At 39.4% G+C, this 14,011-nt stretch overlaps 3 protein-coding genes across 5 annotated transcripts in view; 2 read left to right on the top strand and 1 right to left on the bottom strand.

Moving 5' to 3' along the window:
- Positions 1-392: 392 nt before the first annotated feature.
- LOC139191514 (vacuolar histidine transporter YPQ3-like) overlaps positions 393-14,011 on the bottom strand; it is a 28,837-nt gene continuing 15,218 nt past the window's right edge. The window contains exon 13 of the mRNA XM_070812398.1: positions 393-572. The gene's annotated coding sequence lies outside the window, so the exon portion shown is untranslated. The remainder of the gene's footprint in view (positions 573-14,011) is intronic.
- LOC139191515 (uncharacterized) lies at positions 1,943-5,190 on the top strand. The gene is made up of 5 exons (XM_070812399.1): positions 1,943-2,141; positions 2,346-2,832; positions 3,691-4,146; positions 4,807-4,928; positions 5,015-5,190. The coding sequence occupies exons 1-5, from the start codon at positions 1,943-1,945 to the stop codon at positions 5,188-5,190; spliced, it is 1,440 nt and encodes a 479-aa protein (XP_070668500.1).
- Positions 8,378-13,134, top strand: LOC139191356 (uncharacterized). Of its 3 annotated transcripts, none has more exons than XM_070812120.1 (4): positions 8,378-12,002; positions 12,086-12,183; positions 12,448-12,545; positions 12,721-13,134. In XM_070812120.1, exon 1 carries the CDS (start codon positions 10,635-10,637, stop codon positions 11,307-11,309), a length of 675 nt encoding a protein of 224 aa, XP_070668221.1. In that variant the 5' UTR covers positions 8,378-10,634; the 3' UTR covers positions 11,310-12,002; positions 12,086-12,183; positions 12,448-12,545; positions 12,721-13,134. The 3 variants fall into 3 exon arrangements, with proteins under 3 accessions (XP_070668221.1, XP_070668220.1, XP_070668219.1); XM_070812119.1 differs by having other exon boundaries at positions 12,267-12,545; XM_070812118.1 differs by having other exon boundaries at positions 12,086-12,545.

Raw genomic sequence — 14,011 nt, 5'->3', positions numbered from 1 at the left:
AACGTTAAATTCAAACATAATAAATTATTAAATTCCTTTATCTTCTTCCGTGAACCCTTATTTGTTTCACCAAGATGATCAGTCAACTAAGGTGAAGCGCATGAAAGAGGCAAGACGAAGAGATGTGTAAAAAGTGAAATGTCTAAAATACCCTTGAATTTAACATTTCTTAAAGAGAATGGGGTGAAGTGAGACAAAAAAAAGTTGAAAATGACAATTTCAAGGGGTAAATTGAGGCTAAATGGTAGTTTCATGGAGCAATTCAATTAGTTTTTTTTTTTTTTTTTTTTTTTAAGATAAAAAGAAGTTATGTTCTTTGTTGTCAATTCACACCAGGGTAAAACTGGAAAGTCTAAAGATAAGTAGCAACAAAAATAATATTGTATCTAACTGCTCAAAATTCCAGACACCGATATCGTTTGCTAATGTAAGGGTGCAAAATCGAAGCACAAAAATGGCATGTTGGTTGCTGAATACTTCATATGACTGGATTAGATTAGTTCGGATGAAATCCTGAAAAGGCAACGACGAAGATTCATTTACATGCCTGGCTCCCTGGAAAATTCTGTATCCTGATTCAGAGAAAGTGAAGTAAATTAGATTATAGCATTAACATATGGACAACAATGAGATGAATACTATTCATATCTTGAGGAATTCCACGTGAAAAACAGAGTGCTGGCTGTCGTATCTATCCAAGATTCTTTCCACCATACATGTGCATGATTCAAAGTTTCTAACTTGTATGGGAAGCAACATATTGAGAATTTAGGACAAACGGTTTTGTTTCCGTGAACTACAGAGGTTTCGTTGTCTCAGCAAATATTGCAAACCTAGAACCTCTTATGAACGTCAGGTTCAAATCTCTGTCTTCTCCTACAAGAACTATGTAACACAACATAATGATTTGTAGAATATCTAAGTCAACCCCGCTAAAGACCAATGTTTCGAGAAGAAAATAAAATCTTCATCTAAGGTTTCTACCATTCTTTATACGAACTTGTTGGGGTTGTATGTTTATTTAAGATTTAGGATTAGTCAGATAGGTTAACGTTGGATTCCTAATTTTATGGAGAATCCTTTTTTTCTCCAACATAAAGTTTTGTTTTATTTAGAAGACCTATTCTTTCTCAACTAACTGATATTGCTTCCTGATTTAATGGTCGGATTTTGTGAGCATTTTCTCCTCAATTATCCCAACGTTAATATCTCTCTAAGTAGTATATAAATGCTAGGGTTATAGTCTGGTATATAACACTGAAAAAACCTAAGAAATACTTGGAGAACATTGAGTTGTTGAGTGAGTGAAGGCTTTGGATCTTCCTCAGTGCAAAGGAAGATCTATTCAATGGTGATACTGGGCTGTTTTATCTTGGGGACGACGTGGCATTTGTGACTGCTTGCACACCTTGGGCAGAGTCGCGAAACGTCTTAAAGAAAGCGACATTGTCCGCGACTCAACCCAAGATATTTTTGTGTTCTTTAGTTCATCAATTTTCCTGGTAAACTCATTCCCTATCTTTGAGTTTGTGAAGTGTTTTCATCAATTTTAAGACGATTATTTTTTGCCATGGACACTAAAATCACTCTCTTCGTCACTGATTTGAACAAACCTGTCAAGTTTGAAGGACTTCACTTTAAACGCTGGAGACCAAATATGTTATTTTTCTTAACCACCAAGAAAATTGCTTCAAACTGTACTTCTGAGATGCCACTACTACCTGATCAACCAACTGCTGAACAATTCAAACTATTTCAAACATGGAATTAAAATGACTTTCTCTGCAAAAACTATATCTTAAATGATTTATGTGATGATTTTTATGATTGCTACTATTCCTGTAAAACAACTAAGGAACTCTAGGATGCACTCCAAAAGAAGTATGATACTGAATAAGCGGGAGCCAAGAAATTTGTAGTCAGTCGTTACCTCAAGTTCTAAATGACGAATGACAAGTCTGTGGAGGCCCAATCACATGAATTGCAAAAGATTGCTCATGAGATCATATCTGAAGGAATGAATCTGGATGAACAGTTCCAGGTTGCTGTGATCATTGACAAGTTGCCACCAAGCTGGAAGGAGTTCAAGAAGGATCTGCGACACAAGACAAAAGAGTTTTCTCTTGAAAGCTTGATTACTCGTCTTTGAATCGAGGAAGAAGCCAGGAAGCAAGATATGCGAGAAGAGGTCATTGTCATCTCGAATACCAACAAGAAGTCATACTTAAATAACCATGCTGCTGTTGTTCTCAAACCTAATGGTAAGAATCTGAAGAATGTCACCAAGACTCGCTCAATAACAAGAACCCTATGAAGGTACAAAACACTTATCGCAATAACAACAGAAAAATACCCATACTCAAGAGATGAAACAGTTGAGCCATTTTTGTGTTATAACTGTGACAAGTGTGGACACCTTGCTTGTAACTGTCGCAACAAACGAAGAACTGCTCCTCAAGCCAATCTCACAGAGGATCAGCTTGTTGCAATGGTCTTAGAGATCAACTTGGTTGATGGATCCGAGGGGTGGTGGGTGGACATTGGTGCTTCGCGCTATGTCTGCTATGATTGTGGACTTTTTAAGTCCTACACTGAAGCGGAAAACAGAAGGGTTCTATTGGGTGACTCTCACTCAACACATGTTGCTGGAGTTGGAGAAGTGGAGCTCAAGTTCACTTCAGGGAAAACTGTAATATTGAAGGAGGTGATGCATGTTCCAGAGATCAGGAAGAAATTGGTCTCAGGTTACCTTATCAATAAGGCTGGGTTCACACAAACTATTGGGGCTGACTTGTATACTCTCACAAAGAATGGTGTCTTTGTGGGAAATAGGTATGCCACTGATGGAATGTTCAAACTCAATGTTAATGTTATGAATAAAACTGTTGTTTCTGCTTACATGTTATCTTCTTTCAATATGTGGCATGCTAGGTTATGTCATGTAAATAAGAAGTTAGTAAATTAGATGAGTAGTTTAGGACTAATTCCTGAAATCTCAGTAAAGGATTTTGAAAAATGTGAATATTGTAGTCAGGCAAAGATCACGAGAAAACCACACAAATCGATACATAGAGAAACTGAACTACTTGACTTAATCCACTCTGATATATGTGAGTTTGATGGTGTAATCACAAGAAATGGGAAACGTTACTTCATCACCTTTATCGATGATTGTTCAAACTATTGTCTTGTTTACCTGATGAAAAACAAAAGTGAAACACTTGACATGTTTAAACTTTTCTTAACTGAAGTAGAGAATCAATTTAATCGAAAAGTTAAAAGGCTTCGTAGTGACAGGGGACTTGAATATGAATCTGCTCCTTTCAATGATCATTGTAAAAATCTAGGCATATTACATGAAACAATTGCACCCTACTCCCCAGAAATGAATGGCAAAGCAGAAAGAAAAAATAGGACACTTTGTGAATTAATAGTGGTTGTGCTTCTTAACTCTGGTTGTGCTTCATATTGGTGAGGTGAAATTATTTTAACTGTCTGTTATGTTCTCAATAGGGTTCCCTCTTCAAAAACTAAAATTGTATTGTATGAAATTTGGAGAAATAGGAAGCCTAATGTGTCCTACTTAAGAACATGGGGTTGCTTAGCTTATGTACGAAAACCTGACCCAAAAAGGTCAAAACTAGATAGTAGAGCTTTTGAGTGTATTTTTATTGGTTATGCATTCCATAGTAAAGCATATAGATTTTATGATTTAAAGAACCATGTTGTTATTGAATCTAATGATGCTGATTTCTTTGAGAACAAATTTCCTTTTATGTCAAGGAATAGTGGGGGTTTAACCTCAACTAATTTAAGTAAGGATGGAACGAGCAACCATGCTCTAAATGATTCAGTCGAAACTAGTTTCGAACCAAGGAAAAGTAAGAGAACCAAATTCACCAAGGATTTTGGGGGCGACTTCCAAACTTATGCACTAGAAGAAGATCCTACAACACTCCAAGAGGCATTGACTTCATTGGATACAGACTCATGGCAAGAAGCCATAAACGATGAAATGGATTCACTAGAATCGAATGGAACTTGGCACTTGGTTGAGCTACCTCCAGGTTACAAAACCATTGGCTGCAAATGGGTGCTGAGGAAGAAGCTAAAATCCGATGGCACAATTGACAAGTTTAAAGCTAGGTTAGTAGCTAAAGGTTTTAGGCAAAGAGAGAATGTCGATTTCTTTGACACTTTCTCACCAGTCTCTAGAATTACATCCATTCGAGTCATGTTTGCATTAGCTTCTTTACATAATCTTGTTGTGCATCAAATGGACGTTAAAACAGCTTTTTTAAATGGAGAATTAGAGGAAGAAATTTACATGGATCAAACTAATGGTTTTGTAATACCTGGGCAAGAGCATAAAGTTTATAAATTAAATAAGTCACTTTATGGTTTAAAACAAGCACCTAAACAATGGCATGTTAAATTTGATTGTTTACTTCTTGATAATGGCTTCAAAATTAATGAAAGTGATAAGTGCATGTATATTAAAACTGAGAGTAATCTATGTGTTGTAATATGTTTATATGTTGATGACATGCTTATTTTTTGCTCTAATATTCACCTGGTAAATGAAGTTAAAACCATGCTATGCAATAACTTTGATATGAAAGATTTAGGAGAGGCAAATTTAATTCTTGGAATAAAGGTTAACAAAACTGAGAAGGGGTTTTCTCTAAGTCAGTCACATTATTTAGAAAAAATTCTGAAGAAGTTCAAATATTTTGATTGTAAGCCTGCTTGTACACCATCTGATCCTAGTATGAAGTTGTTTAAGAACACTGGTTAAAATGTTAGACAAATTAAGTATGCGAGCGTCATTGGTAGCCTCCGATATGCTACTGATTGCACTAGGCCAGACATAGCCTATGCAGTTGTGTTCTGTGTAGGTACACAAGCAGTCCCAATATGGAACATTGGTATGCAATTGAAAGGGTAATGAGATACCTTAAGAGGACCATCAATTTTGGTCTATGTTATGAAAAGTTTCCCGCTGTTCTTGAAGGATACAACAATGCTAATTGGAATACACTATCAAAAGACTCTAAAGCCACGAGTGGCTATATTTTTAATATAGCTGGAGCTGCAGTCTCGTGGAAGTCTAAGATACAGACCATACTTGCTCAATCAACAACAGAATCTGAAATGATTGCCTTAGCAACAGCTAGTGAAGAAGCATGATGGTTGAGAGATCTTTTGTCAGACATTCCATTGTGGGAGAAACCAATTCATGCTGTGCTTATTCATTGTGATAGCACAACAGTCATTGCAAAAGTGAACAATCGATATTATAATGGAAAGAGACGACAGATTCATCGAAAACATAGCACGGTAACATGGTTTCTTTCCACAGGGATTGTCAGAATAGATTATGTCAGGTCTGAAGATAATCTTGCTGACCCTTTGACGAAAGGATTAGCATGAGAAAAAACTTTGGAAAACCTCTAGCGGAATGGGGTTAAAGCCCTTGATAAGTTGAGTCACTTGTGATGGTAACCTAACCTTTGGACTGGAGATCCCAAGAAATTGGTTCAACAGGTAATAACAAGTTATGATGTGATATGGACTCATGCTATACTTTTTGTAGAAGTTGTCTATAAAGGCATGAAATCTTGTAGCACAAGTAAAGGATGGGTTATGAAACTCTTAATGAAAACTATACTCTAGTTGAGTAGGATATCCAGTTATAAGAGTATCCTTGATAGTTTCACCTTTGTGATAGTAAAGGTGAGGCTGCCTACTATGAAGTTCCTATGGCTAACTTCTAGTACTATCACTAAATTGGGATACAAGTAGGGGTGGAAATTTTTCCCGAAAATCTCGAACCGTCTTGAACCCGTCCCGAAATTTGATCGAAAAATGCCCGAACTGAATTTCCCGAAAAATTCAGTACCTGAAACGGAACTCGTTCTGAAAGTTTCGGTTTGGGATTCGGCCACAGCTTTGAAAACGTTCGGTAATCCAGAACCGAACTGAATATTATATATATATATATATTTATTTATTTATTTATTTATTTTTAATTTATAATTAGAATTTTCTTGGACCGTTGGATTGGTTAAGATCTAATCCAACCGTCCATTAGTTAGGTAATTGCTTATCCTCACAAGCTCTCTCAGTCGCTCACTCTCACTCAATCTCCCGAACATTGCTCGTGCTCCCGCCGCTCGCTTCTCCATCGATTCGAGTGACGCCACTCCTCCATTGAGTCACGCCGCTCCTCCCGTCCTCCGTCCACTTCAACGACGCTCATCCAACCAGCCACACACATAGAGACGCAGGAAGACGCGAATCTAAGACCAATCGAGTCCCAAAATCCAGGTAAGGGTTTTTTATTTTCACTGGGTTTTTGTTCTTTAGTGTTTATAGTCAAATTTCATGTTGATTAACTTGATTTCTGAGTATTTTGTCGAATGTGTGAGGGTTTGAGGACTGTGGGTTTCGAATTAGGGTGGGTGCAGTGCAGGACCTGCATGCCTTTGGGAGGGTGGGTGCACGAATTTGTATATGCATTTATTTTCATATAAGGTGCAGCGTGCATATAAGTTTGTATATGCATGTCTATGTGGCGGGGAATTCTAATTTTACATTCTTGTATTGTTGATAGATTTCGCTTCAAGCATAATGGTATTGGTGTTTGTTCTCATAGACACATCCTTCTCTCATAAAATTAAATTGATTTGGCTGTGCTTGCTAGTTTTGTGAGAAAAGACATGTGCATATCAATTGTAGGTGGTTGAATAATATATTTCGTAATGGTATGCTTAATGTCTTAAATGTGGATAGACGAGGCAAGCCAAGGAAAAGAAAATAGGGGACAATGTAAAATTATGATCTGCATAAGTCATAACGTGTCTGTGATGTGCTTAGATTAGTTGGTTGTTTGCAGGAAGCTCACCATTCCTTGATTGATGATTCTAAAGTTATTGTTGATTACAACAGACAGCAGTTGATGCCTATAGAGGTTGATGCCTAAAGTTAAGTTTTCGTATTCTTCTACCTTCAGTTTGCATATGCCTATAGAGGTCTAGTTCATGTGATTTTTTTGTTTTACCAGGAGGTGGTTTCTGTGGTAAGAAGGAATCTGGACAACTTCGTTTTGGAGGACGGGAAAAACCATTTCAAGCTCCCCTGTATGCATAACTTTCTTAATTATGTAATATATTTCGTAAACTTGCAGTGAATTAGATGTACCGACTCTATACCTTTTATTTATCTTGGTAACCAGGTGTCCAATCCTGTATGACGAGCTGGAGAGACTTGGGAATGAATTGAGGCGAAAGGGAATGAACTTACTTAAGCTTCATTTTGGTTGCATGCACTTTTTTGCTTATAAACTATGATTTGCTTTTGGTTTGTAACTTAATCTAAATTCATTCAGAAGTTTGGTTTGTAAAACTTAACTTATTTCATTTTGGTTGCATGCACTTTTAATTAACTAGTTTGGTAGACAATTGTGAACTTAAGCTTAACTTGTTAGTTGTTGCTTGCTTGGTATGAAAATTGAAATTATGAGATGAGATTGTGGTGAACTTTGATTGAATTGAATTTATGGGATTGTGAAACAGGTGGGCTGCGGGCTGTGGGCTGTAAGCCTGCAATTGTTAACTTTTTTTTTCCTGAAAAATGGGTGGGCTTACTGTTTAAAGGCTTAAAATTGTAAAAAGTTTAAAAGCCCAACATTTTGGGCTTCAAGGCCCAATCCCAAAGTGACCCGCAAAATCCCGAAATAGTTTCGGGAATCCCAAATTTCAGGAAGTGAATAGTTTCGGTTCGGTTTTGGGATATAAAATTCCATCCCGAAATGTTTTGGTTTGGGATTCGGGTTGGGGGTTTTGGTTCGGGATCCCGACCCGAACCAACCCTAGATACAAGCACAAGGCCGAATTGTGCTGGCTTCGAGCTTCACCCAAGAGGAGTCGTGTGTGCTTTGTTGTTAAAGATTGTGTTGATGCACAAAATCAGCGAAGACTTTGGTACAACAGAAAGTGTCAGGTTTTGTGACCTTCGCTTGGTTGCTTCGGTCACTAGTGAGGATAAGTACGTAAATGAATAGAGACAGAGAAGCAAACACAGGATGTACGTGGTTCACCCAGATTGGCTACGTCCACGGAGTAGAGGAGTTCTTATTAGTAGTGAAGGGCTTACACAAGTACAAAGGATCAAGCTCTCAATTTAGTGAGTTCTTGTGAATAATTTAACACAAATGGCATTAGGCAATATTGTGGGGGAATGACCCCTATTTATAGAAAAACTTGTAGCTTTGTCACATTGACATGTGTCATGTTATGATTGGTTCTTGATGTTGACACGTGCTGCGCTCTGATTGGCTTCTAATCTTGACACGTGTCGAGTAGTGATTGGCCTCCTGGTCAGCGGGGAACTCTTCTGGGTCCTTGACAGTATAGCGTTGGCCGGTGCTCGGTAGTTTCGGGATTGGTCAAGTATGGTACAAACAGTGCTCCCCTAAGTTCCCGAGTGAGGGAAACTCCTCGGTTGGGGACTTGCAAGATCCAATCCCTTGAGTAATCACGAAACTTCTAAGTACCGAAGTGTGGTCTGATTTTCATCTGCCCTTCTCTGGAAGTACCTTTCCTCCATCCGGGAATGGTGTATTTAGCTGATGTTGACGCACAAGGTAATGTATCAATTTCACTTGAAGCTTAGTTGTAGTTTCGGGCTTAGTCAAGTGTGATACAAACCCTATAGTAGGAGTCCCCCAAGTCGCCGAGCTAGGAGATCTGCCGAAAGAGGTGACAGACAAGGTAAGCAGTCAAACTTCCAAGTAAGCAACCCAGGATCAGAGGTTTGACTTCGGCTTCCGGTTGATTGTTCTCCTTCTCCTTGTCTCTCATTCAACTGCCAGGATAAGGAGAAGCAAATGGATAAGAGATGATATGAGATACTTTTGCTTTTGAAGAAGTAACTTTCCACAGGCTTATTCTTGAACTGTGCTGGAGGGTTTTCTGGTGCCCTTCAGAGTATAAGGCCGATTCAAAAATTTGAGGGTCAAAACAAGTCCATCAAATCTAGAGTACGTTCGACCTTGATGATATGGGATACTTTTGCTGTTGACGGAATAATGAATGTGGTATGGAAAGGTGTCGTGTTGTAGTGATCTGTTTCAGCTCACCGTTGAACCTTCTGCTTCAATCTTTTGCATGGCAGAAGTGGTGTGCAACCTTTGCATTTAAATGGTCCTTCAGAACATTCCTTCATAGTGACTCATCCACGCTTGGCAGCTTCAGTGTAAAGAGCCAATATCTGATCAACTGTCATGAGGTATTTGCCGGTGGAATTCGTGACCTTGACAGCAGTTGAGGATGAGTACTCGAGAGCAATGCTAAGTAAGCAACCAGGCAAAGGCTCCAGGCAGTCAGTTCCAAATTGGAGGTTTGATTTCAGGTTCCGACTGACTGCTCTCTTTCTCCTTGTCCTGCAGGTGTGGACAAGGACAAAGACAAAGACAGGGAGAAAGCATGATATGGGATACTCTTGCTTTCGACCCTGATGATATGAGATACTCTTGTTCTTGGTGTGGCTTATTTGCTGAGGTATTATCGGGGGGAAATAAAGCTGAGTATTTCGAGAGGTTATGTTGAGGGTGTCTTTTCGAATGCGAGAAAGGGTTGAGCATTTTTGCAGGTTTGCCTGTCCGTTGAGGAGGGAGGTCAATATATATAGGGATTTCCCAATAACAAGTAGTAATGCTATTCCTTTACCCTTCTTGGTCACAGCAATGTAGTGGGAGCTGCCAGCTTCACGTGTTTTAATTTTGTCAGAGCACTTTGAAAAAGTGGTATGTGGTATCTGGAAAGCTGATATTACGTGTGAAGATTACAGACAAGCTTTATCTAAGGAAATCTGGCTCTCGAAGTTCTGCCTCTTCGGTTTTCGAACAAGCAATCCCGTCGAGGATCTGACTCTCGAGATTCGGAAAGCGGTGCTGCTCCGGTTTTTGAGAAAGTAATTATGTTGAGAGTCTTTTCTCGAATGTGAGTAAAGGTTGGACGTTCTTGCCAACCTGTCTTGCCGCAAAACACGGAGGTCGACACACATAGGGACTTTCCAGTTGTCAAGCAGTGGTGCTGTTCCTTTACCCTTATGGGTAATAGTAGGGTAGCTGGAACTTCGAAATTCTCGTGCCTAAACTTTGTCAGAGATCTTTGACAAAGTTATATGTGGTACCCGAGGAGTTGATGGTGCATATGGAGAGCGGTGATTGAACAGTAAGATTCACGTGCTTTCTACTTCACCAGAAATCTTCGACAGATTGCCCGTAATTTCCGCAAAGCTGATTGTGCATGTGACAGGTGCTGACGAGGCTGCAAAAGCAGGTGCTTCTTCGATTTCTGAGATCGGCCCTCGTGGTCTCTGAGCAGCCCAGCTTTTGAGAAAACAAACGCCTCTTCGATTTCTGAGATCGGCCCTCGTGGTCTCTAAGCAGCCCAGCTTTTGAGAAAGCAAACGCCTCTTCGATTTCTGAAGCTCCGTCGAGTGCAGATTTTTATAGAGGCTGGCATTAAGTTCCACAGCACACTTGAATCTCTACCAGTAGAAGCTCATTTCTTGCACTTCTAAGATCTTGATTTGTCTGACCTCTTCCTTCTTCAACACATTTGAAAATGTCTGGACCCTCTGACCGTCGTTTTGACTTGAACCTTGGAGAAGAGACAGCCACGCCTTCTCCAGACAACATATGGCGCCCATCCTTCATATCCCCTACTGGTCCTCTTACCGTTGGGGATTCTGTGATGAAGAATGATATGACCGCTGCAGTGGTAGCCAGGAACCTTCTCACTCCCAAAGATAACAGACTACTTTCCAAACGGTCTGATGAGTTGGCTGTTAAGGACTCTCTGGCTCTTAGTGTTCAGTGTGCAGGTTCTGTGTCTAATATGGCCCAACGCCTATTTGCTAGAACCCGCCAAGTTGAATCATTGGCTGCTGAAGTGATGAGTCTCAAACAGGAGATTAGAGGGCTCAAGCATGAGAATAAGCAGTTGCACCGACTCGCCCATGACTATGCTACAAACATGAAGAGGAAGCTTGACCAGATGAAGGAATCTGATGGTAAGGTTTTACTTGATCATCAGCGGTTTGTGGGTTTGTTCCAAAGGCATTTATTGCCTTCGTCCTCTGGGGCTGTACCTGGTAATGAAGCTTCAAATGATGAACCTCCAATGCCTCATCCTTCTGGGGTTTTGTCAAGTACTGAGGCTCCGGATAACCACCCTCCGGTGCTTTCTCTTTCTGGAGCTCTACCGACTGCTGAGACTTCCCCTAAGCAACCTTTGTGAAGGCTCCCTTTTGTTTGTTTATTTTGACTCATGTATATGTACATATTTGTGGCTTATCGAAAATATTAATAAATAAGCTTTGCTTCATTTCAACATATTGTGTTAAATACACCAAAGCCTTCTTCATAAAGTTCTTTGAATTTTTGCTTTTGTTGAAACCTGTATTGTTGAAGCTTTGTGAGTGAAGCATGTAGTTTGAGGTAGTGTTCCCTTAATTTCCCGAGTGAGGAAAACTTCTCGGTTGGAGACTTGAAAAATCCAAGCCACTGAGTAGTCACGAACTTTTGAGTACCAAGGCGTAGTAGCATATGGTGGGAGTCCCCCAAGTCTCTAGTCGAGGGAGTTGACGAATGAGGTGTCTTGCTATAGGGAGATACACACACATACTGCTATGATAGAGGGTGTAACCGTTGGTGCATTACAATCATAATGGAAGCATCACAATGATGGAAGCATCACAATGATGGAAGCATCATAATGATGAAAACACCATAATGATGAAACATCATAATGATGTTTCTTTGGTGGAATTGTTTTTCATTTCCCCTAACACCCTGAATTGGTTTTCAATATAAGACCATCATATGTAGCTCGAATCACAAAGTTGTCTTCATGAAAGTTGTTCTTTAATTCCTTAACTACAACATATCCAAATTTGAGAGCCATCAGATCAGTACAACTCCAGAAATCCAGGTATGATGAGTGACTGTTTATCATTTGTCTGTCAACCCGTCAGATTTGTTGTGAGCTTTGAAACTCTATTTTCTCTTGCTCAGATCAGCATGCTTTCTTCATTGAAGTTGTTCCTCAGCTTGTGAACTACAACATATCCAAATTTGAGAGCCATCAGATCAGTACAACTCCAGAAATCCAGGTATGATGAGTGACTGTTTATCATTTGTCTGTCAACCCGTCAGATTTGTTGTGAGCTTTGAAACTCTATTTTCTCTTGCTCAGATCAGCATGCTTTCTTCATTGAAGTTGTTCCTCAGCTTGTGAACTACAACATATCCAAATTTGAGATCCATCAGATCAGTACAACTCCAGAAATCCAGGTATGATGAGTGACTGTTTATCATTTGTCTGTCAACCCGTCAGATTTGTTGTGAGCTTTGAAACTCTATTTTCTCTTGCTCAGATCAGCATGCTTTCTTCATTGAAGTTGTTCCTCAGCTTGTGAACTACAACATATCCAAATTTGAGATCCCTCGGAGCAGTATAACTCAAGAAATTCAGGTATGATGAATGACTGGTTATTATTTTTCTGTCAACCCGTCAGATTTGTTGTGAGCTTCGAAACTCCATTTTCGATTGTTCAGATCAGCATGCTTTCTTCATTGAAGTTGTTCCTCATCGTCTCTTTCATAACATATCAAAAATTTAGAATGAACTAATGGTTAAATATTTCCAGATCTTCGAAACATCACAGCAACTTCGAAATCTGCAAGAATCCGACTGTCATGCTTGGAGCTTCAACACTTTAATTTCCGTGGCTCAAACAGAAATGGTTCCTTCTTGAAAGTTGTTCATCTGCTCAAGAACTAGAGGGTGTCCAAAATTCAGCTCCATTGGAGAAAAGCAGCAGCTGCAAAAATTTGATAGAGAAAAGGAGGCGAAGCTTTGTTGGATTTCTAGGCTGGGGAAGATTTCAGTTTTTGTAGCAACTTCAGTACTGGTGAATTGCTTGTATTTTTGTCCACAACTAAATTTTGGACTTTGAATTATTATTTGATCTATCATAATATGTTTGGGAACATATATAAGTGAAAAAATAAGAAGGAAAATTTTGGGCCCTTGTGGGTGTAAAACAAAAAATGTTTATGTTTACCCAAGTGTTTTTGTACAAGTTCAAGGGCATCTTGGGTTTTGTGAACAAAATTTGTTTATTTGGAGCAAGGTTTTGTGTTGAAGCTTTCTAGGTGAAGCTTTGATGGTGAAGCTTTGATGGTGAAAGTATGTAGAGGGAGCTTTCTAGGTGAAGCTTTTTTAGGTGAAGCTGTGTAGGTGAAGCTTTTTTAAGTGAAGCTTTTCGGGTGAAGTTTTTTGGGTGAAGCTTTGTGGGTGAAGCTTTTTAGGTGAAGCTTTGTGGGTGAAGCTTTTGTAGGTGAAGCTTTGATGGTGAAGCTTTGTGGGTGAAGCTTTTTAGGTGAAGCTTTGTGGGTGAAGCTTTTGTAGGTGAAGCTTTGATGGTGAAGCTTTCTTAGGTGAAGCTGTGTAGGTGAAGCTTTTTTAAGTGAAGCTTTTCGGGTGAAGTTTTTTGGGTGAAGCTTTGTGGGTGAAGCTTTTTAGGTGAAGCTTTGTGGGTGAAGCTTTTGTAGGTGAAGCTTTGATGGTGAAGCTTTGTGGGTGAAGCTTTTTAGGTGAAGCTTTGTGGGTGAAGCTTTTGTAGGTGAAGCTTTGATGGTGAAGCTTTGTAGATGAAGCTGTTTTTTTTTTTTTTTTTTTTTTTTTTTTTTTTTGGCGCTTGACACGGTCTTCATTTGCTTGTTTTGTAGTGACTGTGGAAGACGGATTGCTTTCTGATTGAGAAGGGTTCCGGCATCGCTTTGCACCATCTTCATGTGGGTAATATAGGAATTTCCTTATGTGTTGATCATGCATGTAGTGATAGAATTTGTTTCTTCTTATTGTAGATGTCAGAGCCTGGAAGTTCTAGTGATGAGGGCTCTTCTAGCTTTAGCTCTAAGTCTGAGTCTGCAATG

The sequence above is a fragment of the Malus domestica genome, chromosome 14 (genome assembly GCF_042453785.1).
Source record: "Malus domestica chromosome 14, GDT2T_hap1".
In the NCBI taxonomy this organism is placed as follows: Eukaryota; Viridiplantae; Streptophyta; class Magnoliopsida; order Rosales; family Rosaceae; genus Malus; species Malus domestica.
Note: the sequence above shows the minus strand (reverse complement) of the source record. Positions and strands in the feature narration are given on the sequence as shown.

What these genes read in the sequence shown, in the direction of transcription:
- LOC139191356 (XM_070812120.1), top strand. Translation starts at nt 10,635, where the DNA reads ATGTCTGGACCCTCTGACCGTCGTTTTGACTTGAACCTTGGAGAAGAG.
- LOC139191515 (XM_070812399.1), top strand. Translation starts at nt 1,943, where the DNA reads ATGACGAATGACAAGTCTGTGGAGGCCCAATCACATGAATTGCAAAAG. An exon ending in TCTTGAAAGCTTGATTACTC is followed by an intron (nt 2,142 to 2,345) that starts GTCTTTGAATCG and finishes CAATAACAACAG; the next exon opens with AAAAATACCCATACTCAAGA. An exon ending in AGTCCCAATATGGAACATTG is followed by an intron (nt 4,929 to 5,014) that starts GTATGCAATTGA and finishes CTGTTCTTGAAG; the next exon opens with GATACAACAATGCTAATTGG.